This window comes from Eriocheir sinensis, chromosome 5 (genome assembly GCF_024679095.1).
Source record: "Eriocheir sinensis breed Jianghai 21 chromosome 5, ASM2467909v1, whole genome shotgun sequence".
NCBI lineage: Eukaryota > Metazoa > Arthropoda > Malacostraca > Decapoda > Varunidae > Eriocheir > Eriocheir sinensis.
The window spans coordinates 15,946,551-15,972,041 of record NC_066513.1 but is presented as its reverse complement, the minus strand read 5'-3'; the positions used below and the strand labels follow the sequence as shown (position 1 = coordinate 15,972,041).

General features: G+C 41.2%; 1 protein-coding gene and 1 long non-coding RNA gene across 3 annotated transcripts in view; one reads left to right on the top strand and one right to left on the bottom strand.

Annotated features, from left to right (window-relative positions):
- Positions 1-340: 340 nt before the first annotated feature.
- Positions 341-19,585, top strand: LOC126984654 (uncharacterized). 2 transcript variants are annotated; one of them, XR_007737260.1, is made up of 3 exons: positions 341-1,112; positions 1,331-1,467; positions 19,439-19,585. It is a non-coding gene; the product is annotated as an uncharacterized LOC126984654 (long non-coding RNA). The 2 variants fall into 2 exon arrangements; XR_007737249.1 differs by lacking the exon at positions 19,439-19,585 and adding an exon at positions 15,702-15,833.
- The window catches only part of LOC126984650 (uncharacterized), a 29,477-nt gene continuing 17,494 nt past the window's right edge, over positions 13,509-25,491 (bottom strand). The window contains exons 3-4 of the mRNA XM_050838515.1: positions 19,433-19,547; positions 13,509-15,918 (exon numbers count right to left, since the gene is read on the bottom strand). Coding sequence (XP_050694472.1) covers positions 15,648-15,918; positions 19,433-19,547 — 386 coding nt within the window. The 3' untranslated portion in view covers positions 13,509-15,647. The remainder of the gene's footprint in view (positions 15,919-19,432; positions 19,548-25,491) is intronic.

Here is a 25,491-nt window from a genome sequence, read left to right as displayed (position 1 = left end):
TCATGACACTGTCAAACGAAGAAAATTTGGAGGAAGGCGATGAAAGAGGCATAACAGAAGCGAGACTAGCCGAGGTAATGGGTACCTGCCCACCAGCGTTCCCAGACGTACTAATTATCGTACAAATACAATAATATAGCTTACTGTAAGATAAAAAATATAGTGCGTACGATAGTACGATAATCTGCAGTTTTGTGCAATAATTTATATATTTCGTGCAATAATTCCTGGCCCGGAGAGAGAGGTGGGGGGGAGTTGGTGAGTGGCTGGAGGAGGGAGGGAGGATCGCACTACACGTATTGAGAGAGAGATCGAGAGAGAGAGTAGGGTGGGTGTTGAGAGAGGGAGGGGGGGGGGTGAGTTGGTGAGTGGCTGGAGGAGGGAAAGAGGATCGCACTAGCTACACGTTCTGTACGTGATCAGTTCTTGTAACGTTTGATTTCTGTGGGCGACAGGGGAGGAATACGTCGCTAGTCTTCATAGGGAGCCTCAGACGAGCGGTTGTGTCGTTGTTCAACATGTCATTTTTCAAAAGATGGCAGAAAAACGCAGTAGCAGTGCCATAGATATTGAAAGCAAGAAAAAACCAAGGCGTGAGCAGAAGTACAGAGATGTTTGGGAAAAAGAATTTCCATGGTTAAGACCATCCAGGAAAGACTTGTAAAGCACAGTGTAAAACATGTGGTGTTGAATTAAATTACTGCGCAGTTAACAACAATAAAGCTTCATGAGAAAAGCGTGAAGCATCAGAATATGTGTGCAACATCTAGTTCAACAAAAACTATAGCAGAGGCGTTTACCAGTGCACAATCTAGCAAGGGAGATTCAGTTAAAGCTGCTGAAAGCAAGCCCCATGCAAATGCAGATTGCGAAAGATGTTTCTCAGACATTAATAGAATGAAATCTAACGACAAATAAACTAAAAACAGAATCAGTGAGAGACATTATCTTAGCTAAACAATCCGTAACAAGCCAAGGAAACTGCACCTCATTCGAACCATCCAGGAGCATGATAAGAAGTATGACTTCAAAACTACTATATTCTACGGATAAAGAAAGTGACCAAAGCTACCCACAAATCCATGGGGACTCAGCCATTGACTTATAAAGTGGTGAGTACACGATATAGCTTCTCGTAACATGCAATACTTTTTATTTTCAGAACCCCATATCAAATGTAACATAATGTTATTGTTGTCTGATGTTCCAGTGGTATATTTTGTGATATTCTGCAAGACTGACAACAAGTAGACAGGTGAATGTTGGTGTACGATAATCTATCTTAAAATACGATAATTTTTGACGGGTGTGTACGATAATTTCAACATAGAAATCTGGGAACCCTGCTGCCCACCCCTACCAGTCAGTCAGTCAGATCACAGCTACGGTGGGGGAATTGTATGTGCTTCGCTCCTCCGTGACTCCCAAGGCGCTAAGCGTTCCAGTTTCACGCAACGAGGGAGCAAGGTAAGTTGTATCGAGGAATGTTGGATTTTATTCGTATGGTGTAAACTTTTCTGTATGTTATACCGTATCCACAACTTCTGTAATAAATTGTAAGTGGAAAGAGCTTTACAATCTGTAGTAACCTGCTAAAAAGCCAATGAAGTAGTTAAGTGAAATACTTTATAATTTTACTTCGTACCCTTGCTTATAATTTTGAATTTAGCAAAACCAGGCTATTATTTTGCATTTAGGAATACTATTCTATTATTTTGCCATCACGTTGTGCTGTCGTTGTAGTAACGTTATATTTCTACGTGAATTCTACACACACACACACACACACACACACACACCAACACAGTAATACATGGGCCACTACCACACATACCAACACAGTAATAGATGGGCAACTAACACACATACCAACACAGTAAAAGAAGGGCCACTAACACCCTCCACACACACAGTAATAGATGGGCAACTAACACACATACCAACACAGTAAAAGAAGGGCCACTAACACCCTCCACACACACAGTAATAGATGGGCCACTAACACACATACCAACACAGTAAAAGAAGGGCCACTAACACCCTCCACACACACAGTAATAGATGGGCAACTAACACACATACCAACACAGTAAAAGAAGGGCCACTAACACCCTCCACACACACAGTAATAGATGGGCAACTAACACACATACCAACACAGTAAAAGAAGGGCCACTAACACCCTCCACACACACAGTAATAGATGGGCCACTAACACACATACCAACACAGTAAAAGAAGGGCCACTAACACCCCCCACACACACAGTAATAGATGGGCCACTAACACACACCAACACAGTAAAAGAAGGGCCACTAACACCCCCCACACACACAGTAATAGATGGGCCACTAACACACACCAACACAGTAATAGATGGGCCACTAACACCCTCCACACACACAGTAATAGATGGGCAACTAACACACATACCAACACAGTAAAAGAAGGGCCACTAACACCCTCCACACACACAGTAATAGATGGGCAACTAACACACATACCAACACAGTAAAAGAAGGGCCACTAACACCCTCCACACACACAGTAATAGATGGGCACCAACACACATACCAACACAGTAAAAGAAGGGCCACTAACACCCTCCACACACACAGTAATAGATGGGCCACTAACACACACCAACACAGTAAAAGAAGGGCCACTAACACCCTCCACACACACAGTAATAGATGGGCCACTAACACACATACCAACACAGTAAAAGAAGGGCCACTAACACCCCCCACACACACAGTAATAGATGGGCCACTAACACACATACCAACACAGTAAAAGAAGGGCCACTAACACCCTCCACACACACAGTAATAGATGGGCCACTAACACACATACCAACACAGTAAAAGAAGGGCCACTAACACCCCCCACACACACAGTTATAGATGGGCCACTAACACATACCAACACAGTAATAGATGGGCCACTAACACCCTCCACACACACAGTAATAGATGGGCCACTAACACACATACCAACACAGTAAAAGAAGGGCCACTAACACCCTCCACACACACAGTAATAGATGGGCCACTAACACATACCAACACAGTAATAGATGGGCCACTAACACCCCACACACACACAGTAATAGATGGGCCACTAACACACACCAACACAGTAATAGGTTAAGATTCGTTTTAGGTCCGTGCCAGTATCTCATTACCTACCTTATGAAACATCAGTATCTCTTCATATATCTTTTCTACAAACCTTCAACAGTCATGGAAACGCTTTGAAAATCCAATTCAAGGACTTTTTTTTACTCTTGAAAATATGGGATAATGTTTACGAAAGCGCGTCGCCTCCTCTGCTGGCCGCGGCGACGCTGCAGCGGGTGTTGCGAGAAATACCTCCTCGCTGAAATAAGTCATATTTACATGAGGGGGGGGTTGCCCCCCCTGGTTAGAAGGGGGGGTCGAAGGGGGCGCAGCTCCCCCCGTTAGTAGGTCGTAAAGTTCGGTTGGAGTAGTTTAAATATACTCCCCCGACCCTAAGCCCTCTGCGAGCTATTTTGCGGCTGCGGCGGCTGCAGTGTCGCCGCGGCCAGCAGAGGAGGCGTCGCGCTGTCGTACACATTATCCCATATTTTCATGAGTTAAAAAAAAGTCCTTGAATTGGATTTTCAAAGCGTTTCCATGACTGTTGAAGGTTTGTAGAAAAGATATATGAAGAGATACTGATGTTTCATAAAGTAGATTATGAGATACTGGCACGGACCTAATACGAATGGGTACCCAGTACACACACACCAACACAGTAATAGATGGGCCACTAACACACACCCCCACACAGTAATAGAAGGGCCACTAACACACACACCAACACAGTGATTGATGGGCGGCGTTGTGCTGGTGGTGGTGGTGGTGGTTACGTGTGTGGTGAGCAGTGCGGCGTTGTGCTGGTAGTGGAGGTGACGTGTTTACATTGATGAAAAACTTTCCTGGAAAAATCATATTACTCATATACAAACAAAATTCGTAACATCTTCAGGAATTATAAACAAATTCGTATTTTGTTTCTATTAGCTGATGGTTATGCTCTATCCAACTGCCCTGTTGCCGAGAGCACGCAACTTGATGCTACCAGTTGCATTATGGACACTGACGATGCTGATGACACACCTGTCCCAGACAGTGGCGTACCCAGAAAATTGAAAAGGGGGGGCCAATATATATATATATATATATATATATATATATATATATATATATATATATATATATATATATATATAAAATATCTATCTATCTCTCTCTCTATCTCTCTATCTATATATTTGTTATATATATATATATATATATATATATATATATATATATATATATATATATATATATATATATATATATATATATATATATATATATATATATATATATATATATATATATATATATTTTTTTTTTCTTTTTTTTCTTTTCTGCGTCCAGTATTAATGCAAGCGCAGGGATCCCATACAGCTTGAGGATTCGGGTTAGATATCGCTAGGGTAAATTTATTATTTTTTATACATACATGCATTGATATATACATATACATACATTGTACATTTTAGAAGTTTGTTGGTAGCATATAAGTACAACATAAATCTGGGAGATTTAAATAATCTTAAAAGTACTAATTTTATGTTTCTTGAGGGAACATTACTTTTAAGAATAATTACTGCAAAACACGTTAGGTGAAGAATCGGCAGCCAAGCCTAATCTAAAGCAATAAGTGACGCAGGTTTTCTCATGAGTTTGGAAGTGCTCACCTCAGTTCTAAGTGTCACTAAACCCTTGCCAGAAAAGCTGCAGGGGTCACAACAAGAACATGGGTGCTCTTGGAAGTGTAGCTAAACAGAGCTGCATAAATGCATTTCAGTCCCATCGTGATGGAAATAAGTTCAACCAACTTTTTGCCCAAGCTGAGGAAAGATGGGAGATATTATCCAGAAGCCTTGAACAATCAGTGGTCATCAAACAGCAACTCCATAGGAGTACTATCGAAGAGCTATTTTACTTCCATTTTCGGACACTGCTATAGCACAACTCAGGGAAAGGGTTACATCTAAACACATTAGGAGGTTTTGGTTGGGAAATCTTGTTCCCTCTCTTTCAGTTGATACTGATTTTAGTGAACTGAAGGAGGCAGTTGAATTTTAGGGAAAATTTCTTGGAGATGCAGATCTCGTTGAAGATGAATATCTACGGGAGCAGAGTTATTGGAAGCGTCGTGAATCTCATGAGAGGTCAAAGCAAGTTGTTGAGACATTGGCATGTGCCAAAAAACTTGGCACACATCCAAATTTTTCCACCTTATTGCAGATTTTTTCAACCCTACCTGTTAGCACTTCCACCAATGAGCGATCCTTTAGTGCCCTTAAATTGCTTAAAACATAACTTATGAACACAATGAGTGAAAATCGTTTAAATGGACTGGCCTTACTTTGTCTAGTGTGACACAAATCTTGATCATGAAGTCCTTGATAAATTTGCACGTAAGAACAGACGCCTAAATTTGAGATAAACCAGTTTCAATGTATTGTTGATAACAGTAACTAATCTAATTCATCTAGTTAATTTTTATTTTATATTCATAAAATACCAGACCCAGTTTCCATGTATCTTGTACAAATATGTATTACAGCAGCAGCTTGTGTAAACGAAGATTATACATGTTATATGAATATAAAAAAAATTCCTTGCCAGTATATTACTTTTTTTTTATCAGAACATGTAGTTCTAAAGTAAGTAGTGTTGTTTCGAGGGTAAATTTTTGCAGTCCAAATTATAGAAATGAACAAGATTTTAATAACCCTAGCCCAGCGCCCCGTGTTGGCGCTGGTATTGCGGCTTCACTGGCCGGCAGTGTTGGTGCTCGCTCCTTCGGATTTACAGAAACCAGGAGCAGGAGTTCAGGTATACACGGGGCTGGGTCCACTGACGGCGCAGTCATTACTCGTCCAGGAGCCGCCAAATTCAGTGTTGCCACTCGTAGGGGATTTCCCCTACGGTAGGGGATTTTGGGTCTTTGTAGGGAGTAGGGGATACCTACGGTGAAACTTCTTCCTTTACCTTGGTCGAACTCACGTCTCTCACCGGCCGACGGGCTGAGGCCGGCAGTCACGGCACTGATCGAGGCTGGGTCAATCAGACACGCAGTCACTCAGTTTTAACATTGTGCCATTGTTGTGTGGAGATTGTTTGTTGTGTTACCGATTTCGCAAAGGGGATAATCATGCCAAAAGTTGAAAAGAATTATCGTTCCCAAAGATGCAGGGCGGAGTGGGAAAAAGAAAGCTTCAGGATAGCTCTTTGCTGGAAAACGAATGGAAAAAGCTCATTGTAAAATGTATGATAAGGAACTAGTGGCAGGAAGATCTGAGCTCATTGGTCACACAAAAACGTCTACTCATATAAGACTTGGTATGCGAATCCAGTCAAATAAACGGATGCCCAAGTTTGTGGAATCAAAGGATGAAGCCAGGATTAAAGCAGAGCTGAATGTTGTAGCAATGATGGCTAGAAAAAATCTGTCTTTCAGCTGTCTTAAGTCAACGATCAGAGCTGTGAACTAAGTATATGGTCTTTGTTTATTGTCTTGTAGTACATTGTATATGTTTTTTATTTATTTTTTATACAGTTGTTTACATATGTATTTTATCACTTTTCAGGCTTTAATATGTTGTTACGTATTTTTTGGAAGAAAAAGTCTGATGCTATATTATCAGTTTTGGTGTGTAGGGGAACATAGGGGAAAATCACCTTGGATGTAGGGAGCACAGGTCACCAAAGCGTAGCAACACTGCCGCCAATGGTGCGGCGCAGGGCAATGCGACCTCTGATTGCACGAAGGAGTTGTGCACTGGGCGGACACGGTCGACCGAGGCTGCTCACTCTCAACGCCAACAGAACGAAAAAAAGAAAAGAAAATACGCGACCGCAAGAAATAGATCTGCGGCTGAGTAGTCAGCCTGCGGGCGCGGCGTCCTGGAGGACCCTGGTTACAGTCCCGCCCACCGCTACAAGTTGACAATTTTTAGTCATTTGGTAGCCTAAGACTTCCCACATACTATCCTATAGACCACCAGTTAACCCGGACTCTAAATATACTCTCTAAAGAGAATAAAAAATGAGCTCCTGGGAAGGCATGAGTCAAATAAGATGGCACCAGTTAAAAACACTTGACTGCGCCATAACGGGCTGGGGCCGACCACCACCACGAGGCTCCCCTAAGAAAGTCTACCGGCGCTATAGGCTAAACGTTAAAAATATAAAATAAACTAAGGTTATTTATACCAAGTTCGGCTAGGCCGACCACCAGACCAAGAAAGCCTACTGGCGTTTTAGGGTGAATGTAAAAAAACAACAATAAAAAGGATATTTATACAATAGACCTCCAAGTGGCAATTTAAATAGCCCTTTTGATAAATTAACCGAAATTCTTACATAGCAATAAAAGATATTATAGTCTACATTTAATAGGAACCTTGTTGAAGCATATCTATGATTCTTCTGTTTATGAATTCAACTTCTTTTTTCCACATGTTCTTTAATTACAAAGCCTACCGGTCTCGTCTCGGACACAACGGCAACACTTCTAAACCATAGGTGATCAAAGCAGATAGAAATTAACACAAGCAACTATATAATACATAACGACACAGATACAACTTCCATTTTCCAGTAGTTTCTGAGTTCCGGTTTAAAGCTACGAATAGTAACATACTGCAATACAAAAGATGTCTAACAAATGATGCCATCGCATGTTGCAGTAATGAGGTTCCTCAGTGTGATTGCATGGCCTGAAATTAGAATGCTCTAATGACTCTTTACATTCTATTTAACCAATATTGCAGAAGCATCTTCCACTACAAAAGTTTCGTTTAAACAAAGTGTCACCACAAAAACAACTATGAAATCGAAGAACAGCACTAAAGAAAATAACAGGCTGGAGAGATTAGAAAATAAGTAGCCAATAACATTTAGATAACTTATCGAAACTATTGAAATAAACTGACATCTGCTTTTAAGAGCAACGAAAAATCAACTATTGTTAAGCTCAATTAAAAGCAAATCAAGGCAACCCCAAATCCCACTGGCATTCTATCAATTAAATTCTGGTAGAAATTTCTATATAGCTAATGATCATTCAGTAGAGGTAGGCCCTCTGTGTAACAGTACAAACTAATGAGAAACATATCCCGGGGGGGCGTCGCTTTACTTACTCGCCGCCTCCACTCCCACGCAGGTGCCCTGTCCGTCTCAAGTCCTTCTTGGCTAAATACATCGACTTGACCTATCATGCATGTGTTACATGGGCGTCCCCTCGGTCTCCTCCACTCAGGGTTGTCTCGTATAGAGACAACCCTATGAGAAGGATCGACGTCCGAGAGGCGTGCCACATGCCAATATAGCCGGAGTTGGCGTTCACGGACTAAGCTGGTAACAGGCCTCGACTCAGTTTTATCACCTAGTCGCTGGTTCGACCAATTTCGATACTTCCCGCTTTCAGCAAAATTATTGAACAGGTAATTTCCATTCGCCTAGGTAACTGACTGGAAATAACCTACTTTCCGATTATCAATATGGATTTAGGACAAAACGATGTACAAGAGTTTGCAATACTACAGTGTCAGTGGAGTTTACAACTATTTAATAGGGAAGTTTTATGTTGTCGGAGTGCTCTTTGACCTTTCTAAAGCCTTTGTTTTTGTAGATCACCACATACTTTTCGAAAAAATGGAACACTTGGGGATTATGGGTGTTACACACTATTTATTTAAGAGTCACAACAGTAATAGTTCACAAATTCTTTATTGTAATTCTATGTAATCTCCATTAAAATCTGTATCCAAAGGTGTACCTCAGGGATCTATTCTAAGTCCACTTCCTCTTCGTGCATATACAAATGACACAAGAAATGCAAGCTTACATTTTAAATTCTCTATTTTTATAATCTAATGAGAGTATAGATTCCTTACGTCTAAATTTAAAACATGAACTAAGTTCATTAAATCAATGGGTTTAGTCCGATAAAGTGCGCCCTATTGTAGCCAAAACTAAATACACACTCTTCCACAATCATTTTTTCAGTAAGGAAATTTATGAAATCCAATATTGCCGAAAGGTTAGGTAATTCGACGTGCTCAACGTATTACCTTTCTTGGTGTTTCCATTACTGATCAAGTCAATTGGAGTTACTGTATTAATAAATTATGTTTGAAATTAAAGAAAAATATATAGAGTTCACCACTAACAACAGAAGCAAGTTAAATATATACTGCACATCATGGTAGAAGATACACCAGGTAGTCTCGATCCCCCTTATCCCACCACTCTCTGCGCATTCTAAGTGACGTCACCACCTAGACGAGAGATAGATAGAAAGAGAGAGAGAGTGAGAATTTAAAGGTATCCTAATGTAATGTAGTCCGTTGCACGTCAAAGTAGGTTCTGATCCTGGAATGCATTTTCAGTACTGTTTTAGTGCCCTCTGCATTAATTTTCCCTGGAGTGTTAGGACAATTCACTCATATAATAATAATTATGACTATAGGGGATGTCCATTCACATATAAGCCAGGGTTCCCATTCCTCTTTAAAGTATTTGTTTACCAAAGTCTTGGGTATAGAGTCACTATAACCATGGTGCCCAGTGCAGCTAAACTCATTGAGGTCCTTCCCTCTACAGCTTGGCAGCTTCCGTTGTGCTATGCAATGTGGCTACAGCCTTATGAATTATATATGTGCACTATATGCCTGATGAAATTATACACAGCACTAAACTGTTAAATTAACTTAGGATCTAATAAAAAACTAAGCCAAAAAGGGTAGTATTTGTAACTTCATCTTTTGGGAAACTATGAAAAAGCAGTGTGGTCCCTTTGGAATATGCAGGGATCTGCACCCACGAACAATGCAGCATGAAGGCATACTATACAAGAGTTTCCCATGTCAGAGAAAACGGACAGCTCAGATAGACCTCTTGACGGTTGCTAGGTCCAATCTGACTGAAGTCCCCGCAGCACTCATACCTCTTCCTCGTCTAGATTGTGACGTCAGGAATACCTGGCTTGCCTCCCTTTACCCTGCTACACATTGTTACCCTCTCCTATAGTCCGACACAAATATGAAGTCAGTTTGGGTATGCCCCGAACCTCTTCACAGATGCTACTGCAACACCCCCATATGTCATCTACGTGCTAACGTGTAGCAAATATTTTGTATACATTGGATAAGATTTGGCAGAGCTAAGGCTAGGGAGCTTCCCGAGCGGGCCTTGCCCAAACTGACCTAATAGCTAAGTCGGACTATAATACACTGTATATCCGGATGGAGCTCAGCGTTATCATCATATTTAAATGTATTAATAATATCCCAAAATAAGATGTAGCCTATACTCCTTCAAGGTAAATTTGATTTTACAAGCCACATATATCCACAAATAAATGTTTTAAATTTGAATGTCATCAAGAAATAGCTTTTGTCAATCTATAAAAAATATAAAAATCTATCCTAGATAAATGGTGTACACTTTCACAGGAGCTGCTCATAATACTTGAAGGAATTTCATAAATTTAAAGTCTTCCGTTTCGAACAACTCTACAATTATAGTTCTATGTGTAGGTCCTCGATTTTAGAACACCTTACCCACTCATATGAAACGTCTTAGTGTTTATCTGCCTTGATTTAAAAAAATGAATACTTATCTCATTGCTTGTCGAATATAATAACTAGAAGAAGTATATACTATACTGGCAAGAATATATATATATATATATATATATATATATATATATATATATATATATATATATATATATATATATATATATATATATATATATATATATATATATATATTAGTGCGTATGTATTAACATGTACGAATGTAGGGATACACACACACACACACACACACACACACACACACACACACACACACACACACACACAAGGGTACTTCATACATTGTCAGTGGAAGAGACAAAGTGCTCGGGGAAGGAGAAGCTGTTTCCCTTGGCATTGTAGTCGCTTAAATTATTATCGAAAGGCCAAAGAAAAGTTGCTGTCTCTTCCACCGATATCTGCCTTTCGAGAAAGTCAGTCAATGGTATGATTGGAAAAAAGACTAACTCGAAGAATGGAATTAGTTTAATTCAGTGCAGTCAATAATGGTTGGAAGTGATGATCGCGTAGGGTGTCTCGAGGGGACGAAACAAGGGAAACTCGTACGTTTTTAAGGTCCCAGACGGCCGGAGGAGGAATTGGCTCGAGAGGGTCACGTTTCGTGGCCCGTGTGACGAATTCATGAATGCAAGATGGAAAAATTAAGGCATCTGCTGAAGAGTGACCTCTGTATCATGCCTCTTGAAACCTTGGGGTGTGAGGGAAAGCTTGAGAGAGGTGGATTGTAATGCAAGGAGTGTGGCCTTAGTGGCCTTGAACTCCAGTCCTTGACTCGACTAATTTTACAATATTCTTTACCACGTAATTTTTAGCTCTTCACTTCTCACTCATTTCCGAATTGTTTCATCGTCATGTAATTAATACCAATCCAATATTTCGTCACTTTGTATGATATTGAGATGACAGGCGCACTTAACATCACCATAGCCGATCCAGGATTCAGGACGTTTCCTAACTGGTAGAAGGTAACGTTATAATTGTATTTCGTAAAGAATCCTTATAACCAAAAACTAACTAAAATTATGAGTATTCTTTTTCTTGAACACAAGATTAAATAAACAACAGAACAATACTATGAAAATACGTATAGCCACCGTTGCCATATTGTCGTACTCAGAGCATAGTATTTACCGGTTTCTGACGCCTAACTATTGCCAAGAAACATCAGAATCTAACGCTTAACGATAACTATAAATTGGTTTCGTTATTGGAGCCCAGAAGACAGTTTGGTGGTAGGAAGTCGGGAAATATAAGCGGCTGAGTACGACAATCTGGCAACGTTGGGACTCCGTAGCCCCGAGGCCTGAGGCAGCAGCGCCCTCCATTTTGCGTGTATCAAATACTTTAAATAGCATATTTTTACTGCACAAAGCTGGTGATGTCACTTATTGTGACTTCGTGAGCTTTCATATTTATCTATTTGTGTATATTTCATGGTGGCAAAACTTAAATTACTAGTTTCATTTTTACTAGTGACACGAATTTGTGACTGTTCATCACAATAGAATTTCACTCAAATAAGTGAATCAGACACCACAGAAATATTATCAAAGTGTGTATGAATGAGTACAAAGATAAGCACATACTTTGATTTAACTTTAACAAAATATCCGGATAGGCTACCCTTTAGTCCATTACCTTCAATGGCCCCCAAAAAACAGTCCCTCCGCCAAGTTTGTACCCTACATTTGGTGATGTTAGGTGCGCCTATTACTAATGGTCTTTGCAGCCATGGGTTATATAGGATAATATTAATATAATGCAGAGAGAGAGAGAGAGAGAGAGAGAGAGAGAGAGAGAGAGAGAGAGAGAGAGAGAGAGAGAGAGAGAGAGAGAGAGAGAGAGAGAGAAATACCCTAGTGACTGTAAAGGGTGACAGACAAGTTACATGAAAGGCAACATTTGATAAACTAAGTTTATCGCACTGTTACTTAGGGGGAGTGCAGAAGCTGTCGATCTGGCGAGAGTTTGTGAACTTACGGAAACGATAAGAAAGGCAAAGCGATGATGGGAAATTTAAGATGATTTTAATGCAAGGGAGAGGAGAATGACGTTACTGACTGGAGATCAACGGGTTAGGGGTTTACCGTAAGTGTTACCTAGAGAACTAGCAAAATCTCTCTATAGTGGAGAATTTATGAAGTAGACGGAAAGAGGTAGCGATGAAAAAGAAGTGAAGGTAATGCAAGGGGGAGAGTGTCAGCAAACACACACGGTAGGTAGCAGTTGATGAGTTCAACGTAAGTGATGTGGAGCGGGAAAAGACTGTCCATTTGGAGAAAGCTTTCGAACCAACGGAGGCGGAAAGAGATCCAATAATAATTAAGAAGTTAACGCAAAGCTATAATAAAAAAACAAACAGGTAAGGCACCTTTTCTGGATGGTCGATAAAGAGACACCTGGTGAAACCTGATAAGTGGTATCCCGGATTCACATTTGGCCTGTTTTCTGGGTCAATGGGTTCTTTCCACCACTTGCTCAATGGCCAATGAGATGAAGATGAGCACTGAGATCAAGAGCATCATAGCGTGTGCCCCCACCTGGTATTGCTGTGTTGATGGTTTGTGTTGATTGTCTGGTTTTGCTCTGCTAATGTAATGCATTTGATATTAAGGAATCGAAAATACAAGCATTTATTAGAAATACGAGTATATAAAAAATGTAGCGTTGATAATTACCTCACGCACACATTGAGGTTATAATATTTATATTTATAACTGCTCTAGTGCTGATGTGTTGATGGTTTTGTGGTTTTGTGTACTTGTGTTGCTTTATTAATGGTCTTGTGTCCTTGTCCTGTAGTGTTTTTAGTTTGTGTTGCTCTGTTGATGGTATTGTGTTGTTGTGTTGATAATTTGTCTTGTTGTTTTGATGGTTTGTCTTGCTATATTGATGGTTTGTCATGTGTTGATGGTCTGGCGTTGCTGTGTTGATGGTCTCATGTTGTGTTGATGGTCTGGTGTTATTGTGTTGATGGTCTGGTGTTATTGTGTTGATGGTCTGGTGTTGCTGTGTTGATGGTCGGGTGCTGTTGTGTTAATGGTCTGGTGTTGCTGTGTTTATGATTTGTTTTGCTATATTGTTAGTATGGTGTTTCTGTGTCGATGGTTTGTATTGATGTGTTGATGATATTGTATCGTTGTGTTGCCGTGTTGATCGTCTGGTGTTGTTGTGTTGATGTTCTGGTGTTGTTTTTGGTTTTGATGTGATGATTGTCCGTTGTTGTTGAGCTGATTGTCTAATGATGTGTTGATGGTCTGGTGTTATTGTGCTGATTGTCTAGTGATGTGTTGATGGTCTGGTGTTATTGTGTTGATGGTCTAATGATGTGTTGATGGTCTGGCATTGTTGTGTTGATGGTCTAATGATGTGTTGATGGTCTGGTGTTATTGTGCTGATAGTCTAGTGATGTGTTGATGGTCTGGTGTTGTTGTGTTGATGGTCTAATGATGTGTTGATGGTCTGGTGTTATTGTGCTGATTGTCTAATGATGTGTTGATGGTCTGGTGTTATTGTGCTGATAGTCTAGTGATGTGTTGATGGTCTGGTGTTGTTGTGTTGATGGTCTAATGATGTGTTGATGGTCTGGTGTTGTTGTGTTGATGGTCTAATGATGTGTTGATGGTCTGGTGTTATTGTGTTGATGGTCTAATGATGTGTTGATGGTCTGGCATTGTTGTGTTGATGGTCTAATGATGTGTTGATGGTCTGGTGTTATTGTGCTGATAGTCTAGTGATGTGTTGATGGTCTGGTGTTGTTGTGTTGATGGTCTAATGATGTGTTGATGGTCTGGTGTTATTGTGCTGATGGTCTAATGATGTGTTGATGGTCTGGTGTTGTTGTGTTGATGGTCTAATGATGTGTTGATGGTCTGGTGTTGTTGTGCTGATTGTCTAATGATGTGTTGATGGTCTGGTGTTGTTGTGCTGATGGTCTAATGATGTGTTGATGGTCTGGTGTTGTTGTGCTGATTGTCTAATCATGTGTTGATGGTCTGGTGTTGTTGTGCTGATGGTCTAATGATGTGTTGATGGTCTGGTGTTGTTGTGTTGATGGTCTAATGATGTGTTGATGGTCTGGTGTTGTTGTGCTGATGGTCTAATGATGTGTTGATGGTCTCGTGTTGTTGTGTTGATGGTCTAATGATGTGTTGATGGTCTCGTGTTGTTGTGTTGATGGTCTAATGATGTGTTGATGGTCTGGTGTTGTTGTGTTGATGGTCTAATGATGTGTTGATGGTCTCGTGTTGTTGTGTTGATGGTCTAATGATGTGTTGATGGTCTCGTGTTGTTGTGCTGATGGTCTAATGATGTGCTGATGGTCTGGTGTTGTCGTGTTGATGGTCTAATGATGTGTTGATGGTCTCGTATTGTTGTGCTGATGGTCTAATGATGTGTTGATGGTCTGGTGTTGTTGTGTTGATGGTCTAATGATGTGTTGATGGTCTCGTGTTGTGTTGATGGTCTAATGATGTGTTGATGGTCTGGTGTTGTTGTGCTGATGGTCTAATGATGTGATGATAGCCTGGTGTTGTTGCACTAATGGTCTAATGATGTGTTGATGGTCTCGTGATGTTGCTGTTGGTCTGGTATTGTTGCTGTCGGTTTTGTGTTTCTTTGTTGATGGTCTGGTGTTGCTGTGATGAGGGTATAGTATTGCTGTATTTATGGTCTAGTGCTGTACTGGTAGTTTGGTGTTGTATTGACTGACTATCCAATGTTGCTCTGTTGAGAGTATGGTGTTGGAGGTCCAGAGTTGCTGCTTTATAAGCTTGGCGTTGCTGTGTTGACTGTCAGTTGCGGTTTTCAGGGTCTATAGTTTTCTTGGTATACTGGTTCATTGTCGCGTTAATGATCTTGTGTTGCCGTGTTTAAGCAGAGGTGAGGGTTCGTAGCTATCACGTTCATGTAGTGGGAGAGTTTTTGCTGTTAAGCGGGTGGAGTTGCTGTGCTACTGTGGTAATATTACTGTACTACTTGTTTGGTTCCTGTTTGCCACTGCCAGGTCGAAGAAAGGGTGCACCGTGGCGGGACGATTGAATGGAGCGAGGGTCGAGGTGTCCGTGGGTTGGGAGAGCGTGATGTGCAGCTCACGAAACAGCACACCCAGGGCTTGGCGGGCTGTCAGCGAACCAGGGCAGTGTGCATAGGCAGCCTCGCATAGACCCGGCCCAGTCAGCCCTGCTAGTAAGGAGAGAACAGCCCTTCCCCGTTCGTCCTCTCTGAAGAGCAACAAATGGATGAACATAATTAAATTATATAATAACATCGTACGGGTAGCATGCGCAAGCCATCCACCTCCCAGACTGACCCGATCATGAATGTGAAAGGACCGCTGCCACTCTAATAACCAGGGAGAGAGCAACCCTTCCCAATTCCGTTACACTGGAGAACAAGACAAGAATGAAAAATAGTAATATAGTAGGCATATTAGTCTGGCACGGGCAGGGCTCGCACTCGTTCCTCCTCAAAAACTAATTTCTGCATGAATGTGGGTGACCTTTGCCTCTCTCAGTAACAGGGAAAGAACAGCCCTTCTTCATTCATCCTTTCTGTAGAGCAATACAATATGGCTATTAATATTATGGAATAACTTCACACGGCAAGCACATACACACCTAACATGTCCCCAACAGACCACAGTACAGACCACAAAATAGACTACTGCCTCTCATGGAAAAGATAACTTCAGGCCTTCCACGTTCGTAATGCAATACGTTCCTACAAGCATGACCGTTAGTCTCACATGCAGGCATCAAACACTCGCCTTTCACCTTCTAGACTGATCTCGGCATATATGGATAGACCGTTGTATATCGCCATAGCGCTGAGCCTTCATCCATGTCAAATCAAAGGTGAACGTACCATTGTATGTCTGTCTGATCCACCCAATTAATAGTATTCCAGGATACATGTTCCATGGCCCACACCTGCCCGCCAACATCCCTCCCCATGAAGGAATGTTGGATACGGAGAACTATTAGAAAAAGCATAACACACACACACACACACACACACAGTGGGGACTAGACCGCGCAAGAATTTCCCCAAATCTAGGGAAATTCTTGCGTTTTTTGTTCTAGCGCGTCAGATTTTCAAGTATCCCTCCAAATTCTTGACAAGAATCGGGGGTCCCGCGGCCCCGCGCAAGCCGCGGCGGAGCAGGGTACGGCCAGTTTCTTGCTGGCCGCACCTCTTTAGGCCAGGATAAATAAGAACTTTCCGGTATGAAAACATCATCGTCATCATTAGAGACAAGAAAATGAAACTCTGCCATTTGTCAATATTTTGTCGAGAAAAGGACGTTTTAAGAAATTCCGTCGCATACAGTGACGCTAAACAGCTATAGGGAAATGTTCCTAATGAACTGTAAATCTCGTAATAGTGACTAAATCAACGCGTGTTGTCAATGATGAGTGACAAAATGAGAAATAGTGTTGATTCATCTAGTCATATGAGCAAGAAAGAGGGCTTTGGCGAATCACGGATGGAAGATGAAAAACAGTCTCAAGAATTGGGCGGGGGTCAAGATAGGCAGGTATCACCAGGTGACGCCTTTAGTACACGTTTGGTCCTCGGGCTCACCTCGCCCGCACAGTACCACTCGGCCACCGCGCGCCTATATAATATATAATACACTACGATTAAAACATTTTCTTGGACAGTCTGTCTGACAATCTTGGGTAAGACGATTAAACATATCCAGCCCTATGTCACTGAGGTACGGGTTTTCTGAGTCAGATCGCTGTATAAGACAGGTGTTTTGATACCCACATGGTACTCCCTGAATTCTCGTAACGTACCCCAGCCTGATAAACCATCATAATTATAGAGTATGTGTACATTTTATTGTATTATATTCCTTATTGGCAATTAATGAAATAACGAAATAAACTTTTAGTCTGAAACAGATACATTATTCAAATAATTTCCTTGGCTCTGCCGTTGCAACACTTTATGTAAATATAGCAAGTTGAATCGTGCTCTCGACATTTTTTCTCTAAAATCTAATTATTTCTCCTTTGTATGATTTGCAGCAGAATATCTTCCATCAATATAATGAGTTCAGTTTTTTTTCCTTGATATGTTTTCATATATAATTATGCTATATTTCAACTTTGAATCAAAAGATGTAGCCTCCGTGACAACCCGAACTATAGAGCAGAACACAACCAAAGTACAAACACACACACACACACACACACACACACACACACACACACACACACACACACACACACACACACACACACACACACACACACAGGCTCGTCTTCTGTGTGTCTAACGAGCCAACATGAAGCAGAATCAGCACCACTAGCACAATTACATAAGCGCCAGCACCAGCATGTTTACGTAAGCTCTGTTTTCACCTGAAATACATTTTTACAGCACAGCAAAGAATAGGAAAAATAAAAGCCTTGTTTAGATTATCTCGTCAAAGTAATGAAAGAAGATAGTAATGGTGAAAATTAGTTACCCATTGGGTGCTTTTTTTATGTGTGAAAGTTCCTTCCTTAACATTAACATAATAATCAGGATTTTAATGTAATCCTAACAATCGCTTGTAGCGGAAAACTTCAAAACTTGGTAAAAATAGACTTCTAACGCAAAATAAATACTGTCTCAATGAAAGTATTAACAAACGTATTACCCACTGCCACGAAGAGAGAGAGAGAGAGAGAGAGAGAGAGAACAGTTACGGTGATTAAATTGATATAATAACTTCTACTGCTACTACTACTACTACCACCACCACTAATAATAATAATAATAATAATAATAATAATAATAATAATAATAATAATAATAATAATAATAATAATAATGATAATAACAATAACAATAATAATAATAATAATAATAATAATAATAATAATATTGATAATAATAATAATAATAATAATAATAATAATAATAATAATAGTGATAAAAATGATACATATACAATAATGATAATGATAATAATAATAATAATAATAATAATAATAATAATAATAATAATAATAATAATAAATATAATAAATATAATAAATATAATAAATATAATAATAATAAAATAGTATTCATATATGTATAATCAGTCAAGTGTTTGAAAAAATACTGTTTTGGGAAGGAAGCGCTGGATTACTATTAGTGGTTAAGTAATATTAATGTATGTGAGTGTGCGTGTGGTGTGGTGTGGTGTGCGTGTGGTGTGGTGTGTGGTGTGTGTGTGTGTGTGTGTGTGTGTGTGTAGAATATGCTACCGGTGGTGGAAGGACAGGTGGTGGTAAAGGTATTGCTAATGGAAAACTGAAGAGGCATAGGTTAGCAAGTACAGTTAATAACAACAAAGAAACATATGCTGCAGATGCAGGATTGGCAGGCTGATGGCAAATCTGACGAGGTAGGGGGCATAGAAGGAGGGAGTGGGTACAAATATGAGGAATGATGAGGCAGATATAGGTAAAGATGAAGGTACAATAATTAAATTGAAGGGAAGAGCTAGGTACAGATAAGTATATAGGTGCGTGGATAAGGTATTGGGAGGTTCAAGTTCAATATACATGAACCATAAAGTATTACATGCCCATAAAGTTATGGGTCTCTTTTTGACCGGAAATAAAATTAGACGTAGGTAATGAAAATTGTATATGGAAGACATAGCTGCCTATAAAGGGCGTATGTGTTGGATCATTTTCATAGAACGTTATGTTTTGGTGTATATATTGACTCATGGCTTTGTATACTCACTTGAAGAGCTGTGCTACGGCCTCCTCGTGGAAGTCAGCCACGTGATCCACTTCAAGCAACGTGCCGTCCAGGCGATCACCGTTACCCTCTGTCTGGCCTCGTGCGTCCACTTCACCTGAAGGGATATAGTTTTTACACCTTTATTGACATCAGAGGATTCATCGAATCTACGAAGGGTAAAGAGTGCACAATTTGTTTGTAAAACAACGATGCTTTCATAGCGTGGGGAAAATTATAATAATGTACTAAATATTTTTTTTCGTTAGCTGAATTAAATAAAGCAATGGCAAAATAGGTGAAGGTAAACGGTGTTATCTTTACAGCAACGAGAGCAGCTCAAAGGCTAAAATAACAAAATCAAAAAGCCCGTCAAGTGCTTTTCCTGCAAAAAGGAGACAGTCGAAAGTCCGAGTGGCCAGAAGAGTCAATTTCTGTTGGAGAGGTGTCTTGATAGTCCCCTCTTGAAAGAGTTGAAGACATTGGCAGGAGCAAATACAAATAAAGAAAGTCTGTTCCAGAGTTTACCAGTGAAAGCGATGAAAGATTGAAGATGCTTGTTAGCTCTTGCCTAATAGATTTCTAGTAGATACCATAGAGATCAACTAGAGTAGAAAGTCGTGTACAACAGAGCCGCGGGAGAAGTGGAGGTATGCATTCAGCAAGTTCAGATGAACAGTCAGCATGAAATAATATCGATAGAAGATAGTGTCAGCATTGAGGCCTAATTCATGGAAATGAAGGGCAAATTATATTTATGATAAGTGTTTTAATTTTCTTCCTATATTTTGCCCTTTTTATGTATGTGTTACATCCACTTTGCTCCATCTCTTCTCAACCCCCTTTCACACTTGCGGGCGAGGCCCGCGTCCGCGCTTATAACGCGGACTCGCGTCAACTTATGACTGATGTTTTCTATGGAACCTTTCACACGCCGCGGACGTCGCCCGCGCGCGGGCGAAATTCAACACAAGCCCCCCTTGGGTCATCTGCGGGCCCGCGTCCACCCATAGCAGCAAAGGGTACGTACATACAGTGTTCAATGTGTGTTTTCCCACGGCGCGGGCGATGCCCGTGGCCCGCGCATCTCTCCGAAGAAAACTCATTCAGTATCCTGGTTGATTTCAATGTGATTTGTTGTGCGTTCATTTTCCTGTATCACTTTTTATCCTATATACAGAGCATTATGAGAGCATTTGGTTTATTTCTTCCTGTTCCGCGGCTAGCATTAGCATGTCATCTTCCATCGCTAGCTGTATTTTCGAAGGGAAAATATTGCTCGGCCAGCACATCCCGTTCTCCCCACAACTCATAGGTTTCTTCTTCCTGTTCTCCCATTTCACAGATCTCCTGCCCCCCCATTACCCTGGCTAGCCTCGCTTCTGTTATGCCTCTTTCATCACCTTCCTCCAAATTTTCTTCGTTTGACAGTGTCATGATCTGGGCTTCCTCCTCCTCCTCCTCCTTCTCTTCCTCCTCCTCTTCTACCTGTGTAGAATTATCGGGATGACCGTAAGACCGTGACTCCAAGGTGCTAATGTAGTATCTTTTGTCCTCAACTACAGATATCCCTCTCTTGGGATATTTTACTGTACTCATTCGTCCATTGCGCGCTGTGAATCCCTGATAGGCAAAGGTAAATGTTTGCTTCTGGAATAGGACGTCTTTGTATCGCTGATGAACAATTTTTTTCTTTATGAACTTTGGAACGCTCTTAGCTGAACTCAACCGGTCACCGTCTGCCAAGAGGATGGAGTAGCACTTTGGTCTTACACCTACAAATTCTGAGATGGTTCTTTCCCTCACTTCAGACTTGAGAAATCCGAGCTTGCCTTTGTTGTCTGTGTTGTACAAGGAATGTGAGGAGCTAAAGTTACTTGTGTCTATATAGCTTTTGAAGGGTTCCTGCGAGTACTCTGTTACTAGATCAGGAGTTTCCATTTCTGTTATTAAGGAATCAGTGTCACAATACACTAGTTTCGCCTGATCCCCGTAATGAGCCTTCATGACATTGTAAAAGAAATCATATAGTCGCAGCTTGGACAGCTCTAGGATGTAGTAGCCAATGTAGTTTGGATGATTCACCCGTGAATATTTCCTGTGGCGAGTTACAACTACAAGGCCATCATTGAGAGGTACAACGCGTTTAAAATAAGGACTTCGGGCCAGCTTCAAAAACTTTTCGCGGTTGGTGACAATATCTGTCTTCACTATATTTGGCCGCGTTCATCAGGAATCGACCAAAAATGCTGTTTGAAATACACTTGATTGCATTTTTCTTGATAGGGCAAGTAGCACTTTTGCGGGCTTCTATGTTATCCTGAATGAAGTCCGCAAGAAAGTGCTTTTGCTTAAACATATAAATAGCATGCACTATTTAACAACTCGGCCTAGTTGAATAAGTAGTTTAAGGAGGGACAGAACAAACCGCATTTTCTCCTGAGCAGCATGTGTTCCAATCAGTTTTATGTTCTTACACGGTGCTGGACGGTTTTCTTCTTCATACCATTCGTGTGTGGCTGACGATATATCCCTATTGATGATATTGTGTCTTCTGATGATCAGCGGGAGGTCTTCCGTTTTCTCAATGACTTCACGTGAGACAGCCTCAGTATTGCACAGAATGAGGTATCCAAAATCGCCATCGGTTGCTTAATTGCCCCCCCCCCGCTCAAAAAACGTTACATTTCTGTCTCATCTAGTTTTTTCATATCCCCACATGGCAACTTCTCTTGCATTACAGTGGGATAAAGACTGTTGAAGTCAAGATATGAAAGGAAAGTGCTTCTATCATGTTTTGGATTAAACTGAGGGTTCGTGTAGATGTTATTGGCGCGTACAAAACGACGCACAACACTTGTGTAGCCCCCACGCACATTTGTTTGAATGCAATGATATATGTCTGGGCTACTAAGCATCTCTAATTCCTGCTGTGTTTTTAACAGAAAAGAGTCATGGCAAATCCTTGCAGGTAACATAATTTACAATATCCAACCTGCACTGGGTTTTCAAAATACCTCGCCACTCTAGGAAGATATCACATAGAAGGCCAACATCCACTTTTACATAAAGCAACAAATAGTCCTTCAGGCTCTGACACCCAGCTACTTTCCAAACATTCTGAGTATGTTTATAATCACTTTCGGAAAGTTCTGCTTCTTGAAGCGAATTGAAAAAAATCTTCGCGGGATGGAAGACGTGTCTCAGAAAGTCGTTCCATCGAATCCATATAGTCATAACAAAAAACCTGCTTTCCCTTGATCAATAATGGTAACGCAGGTGCTGGCACATCTTTCAACATCTGTTATGTGTATATGGGTTCCCATTGCTGATGAATTGGTTCGCTAAAGCCGCGAGTGAACCAGACATAAAGGCATACGAGTCAATAAATCTCAAGTCATTTATGATGACTTCATGGTATTTGTGAAATGAACGTTTTGGTCTTAGTTTGATTTTCAAGTCAGGTAGCGTTAATTCACGCAGGATTAACGACATGTCGTAATCCGCATTATGTGCAATGTGAGTGAGCTGCAATTTGTGATTTTCATTTGAAGGTTGAATCTATTACAATAAGCTCCAATGTAATTGTTTCCTGATTTTTCATGGTCATGATGTTTTACTCCTTTACCTTTTAAAAACCCGTATTTACAGAGAAGACAGTGAGTTTGTTCATTGTGACGTGTCGTATCTTCATCGGTCATGTTGATTTTATCGTAGCCTTTAGAAAATTTTAACCTCTTCCAGGAACGCTGCATTGTATGAATAAAATGGTTTACAGTATTACTTCCACAATAGGATCCGCTTTCTACTTCTTCTCCGTTTCTATTCACTATAATGTAAGCATACGCTATGGCAAAGTGATGTCTCTTTACACCCACTCGAAGAAGGCTTTACGAGAATACTCTCAAAGTCATAGAATGCTAAATAAGAAGGCTCATATGCCTTAGCATGATTAATAAATTTCACAGTATATCCCGCGGGTGGGAATCTTAGTCTTATGATCATCATTGGGTGCTCAGCAAGCGTTGTCTTGTTCTCACAGGCACACAAATTTCCATGCAGTTTTTCCATGCTGCATGGTTCTTTTTCATTTCCCGCCGCAGGATAGTTTCCTTAAGCAGTTAATTAGAACACCAACGAGGGAAGAAAATATTTTGGATTTGTTGTTAACTAATAGAGAGGACATAATAAGCAACATTGAGGTTGGGGGTTCATTAGGTAACAGTGATCATAAGGAAATTAGATTTAATATTAAATGGGAGGATAGAGTCAGCAGAAACAACACTTAATACCTGACTTCAGGAAGGCGGACTTCGAGGGTTTACGAAAGCAGCTGCAAAGGCTTAAGAGAGTAAGATCAGAAGTAGCTGAGAGCTTAAACCATAGGGTTCGTTATGTTGGGAGTATAGAACGTGTAAGAGTTCCTTTTTCCTGGAGTTCACCATTGGAATACGTGTTCACCTGGGAGGCTCTCCAACAATGTTTGAGCGAAACTGTAGGGATTCAGGAGTATTTATACCCAAATCAACAAGAAGATATCCATAAGGACGTGAATATACAGCATATATATATATATATATATATATATATATATATATATATATATATATATATATATATATATATATATATATATATACAAACTAGTTTGCCTTCTCTTTTCCGAATATTTGTCTGCCCAGACAGTGAATTTGAGATAAATCTGACTTATTTAATAACACGAGGGAAGGAAAGGGAAGGGGAGGGAGGGAGGGAGGGGGGGGGGAGGAGAGAGAAGAGGGAGGGAGAAAGGTATGATGGAAGGGAGAGTTGAGCGAAACTGTAAGGCTCCTTTCAGACGACGCGGGCGATACCCGCGTCCGCGCTTAGGCGCGGACCCGCTTAAACTAATTACTGATGTTTTCAATGTAACCTTTCACATGGCGCGGGCGTCGCCCGCCGCGGGCGATCGCCCGCGTGCGAGCGAAATGCAGCGCGGGCGCCCCATGGGTTGCCCGCGGGCCCGCCTCCGCGCCTAGTTGCTACAGGGTACAGCGTCTAATGCATGTCTTCACACGTCGCGGGCAGGCCCGCGACCCGCGCACTTCTCCGGAGGAAACTCATTCAATAGTCTGCTGGATTTCAACGTGATTGGTTGTGCGTGACTGTCCCCTTGCATTTAATATGGAGGCTAATATTGATACAGAGCAGTTGATATCCCTTGTGCAAGAGAGACCAGCTCTGTGGGACAAGTCACGTGAATGATCCAGTCTTGCTCCTTTCAGCAATCAAGGGATGAATCCATAATCTCCTTCTATGTCTCTTCTTCTTTCGCAAATGCAATAGGTAGAGGAGACGAAGGCGATCACGGTCCATGATTAGTGCGTGCAGAACACAAACTGGTGAGCCAGATGACGAGGCCCGTGGGTGGCAGGTGGTTTTCACCCGCGCCGTCTGAAAAGGTACGCGGAAAGTGTGTGTCTGCGCTTAACGCGGACGCGGGACGTGCGCCGTCTGAAAGAAGCCTGGCAAGGCTCCTTTCAGACGACGCGGGCGATACCCGCGTCCGCGCTTAGGCGGACCCGCTTAAACAATTACTGATGTTTTCAATGTAACCTTTCACATGGCGCGGGCGTCGCCCGCCGCGGGCGATCGCCCGCGTGCGAGCGAATGCAGCGCGGGCGCCCCATGCCCCTGCGGCCCGCCTCCGCGCCTAGTTGCTACAGGGTACAGCGTCTAATGCATGTCTTCACACGTCGCGGGCAGGCCCGCGACCCGCGCACTTCTCCGGAGGAAACTCATTCAATAGTCTGCTGGATTTCAACGTGATTGGTTGTGCGTGACTGTCCCCTTGCATTTAATATGGAGGCTAATATTGATACAGAGCAGTTGATATCCCTTGTGCAAGAGAGACCAGCTCTGTGGGACAAGTCACGTGAATGATCCAGTCTTGCTCCTTTCAGCAATCAAGGGATGAATCCATAATCTCCTTCTATGTCTCTTCTTCTTTCGCAAATGCAATAGGTAGAGGAGACGAAGGCGATCACGGTCCATGATTAGTGCGTGCAGAACACAAACTGGTG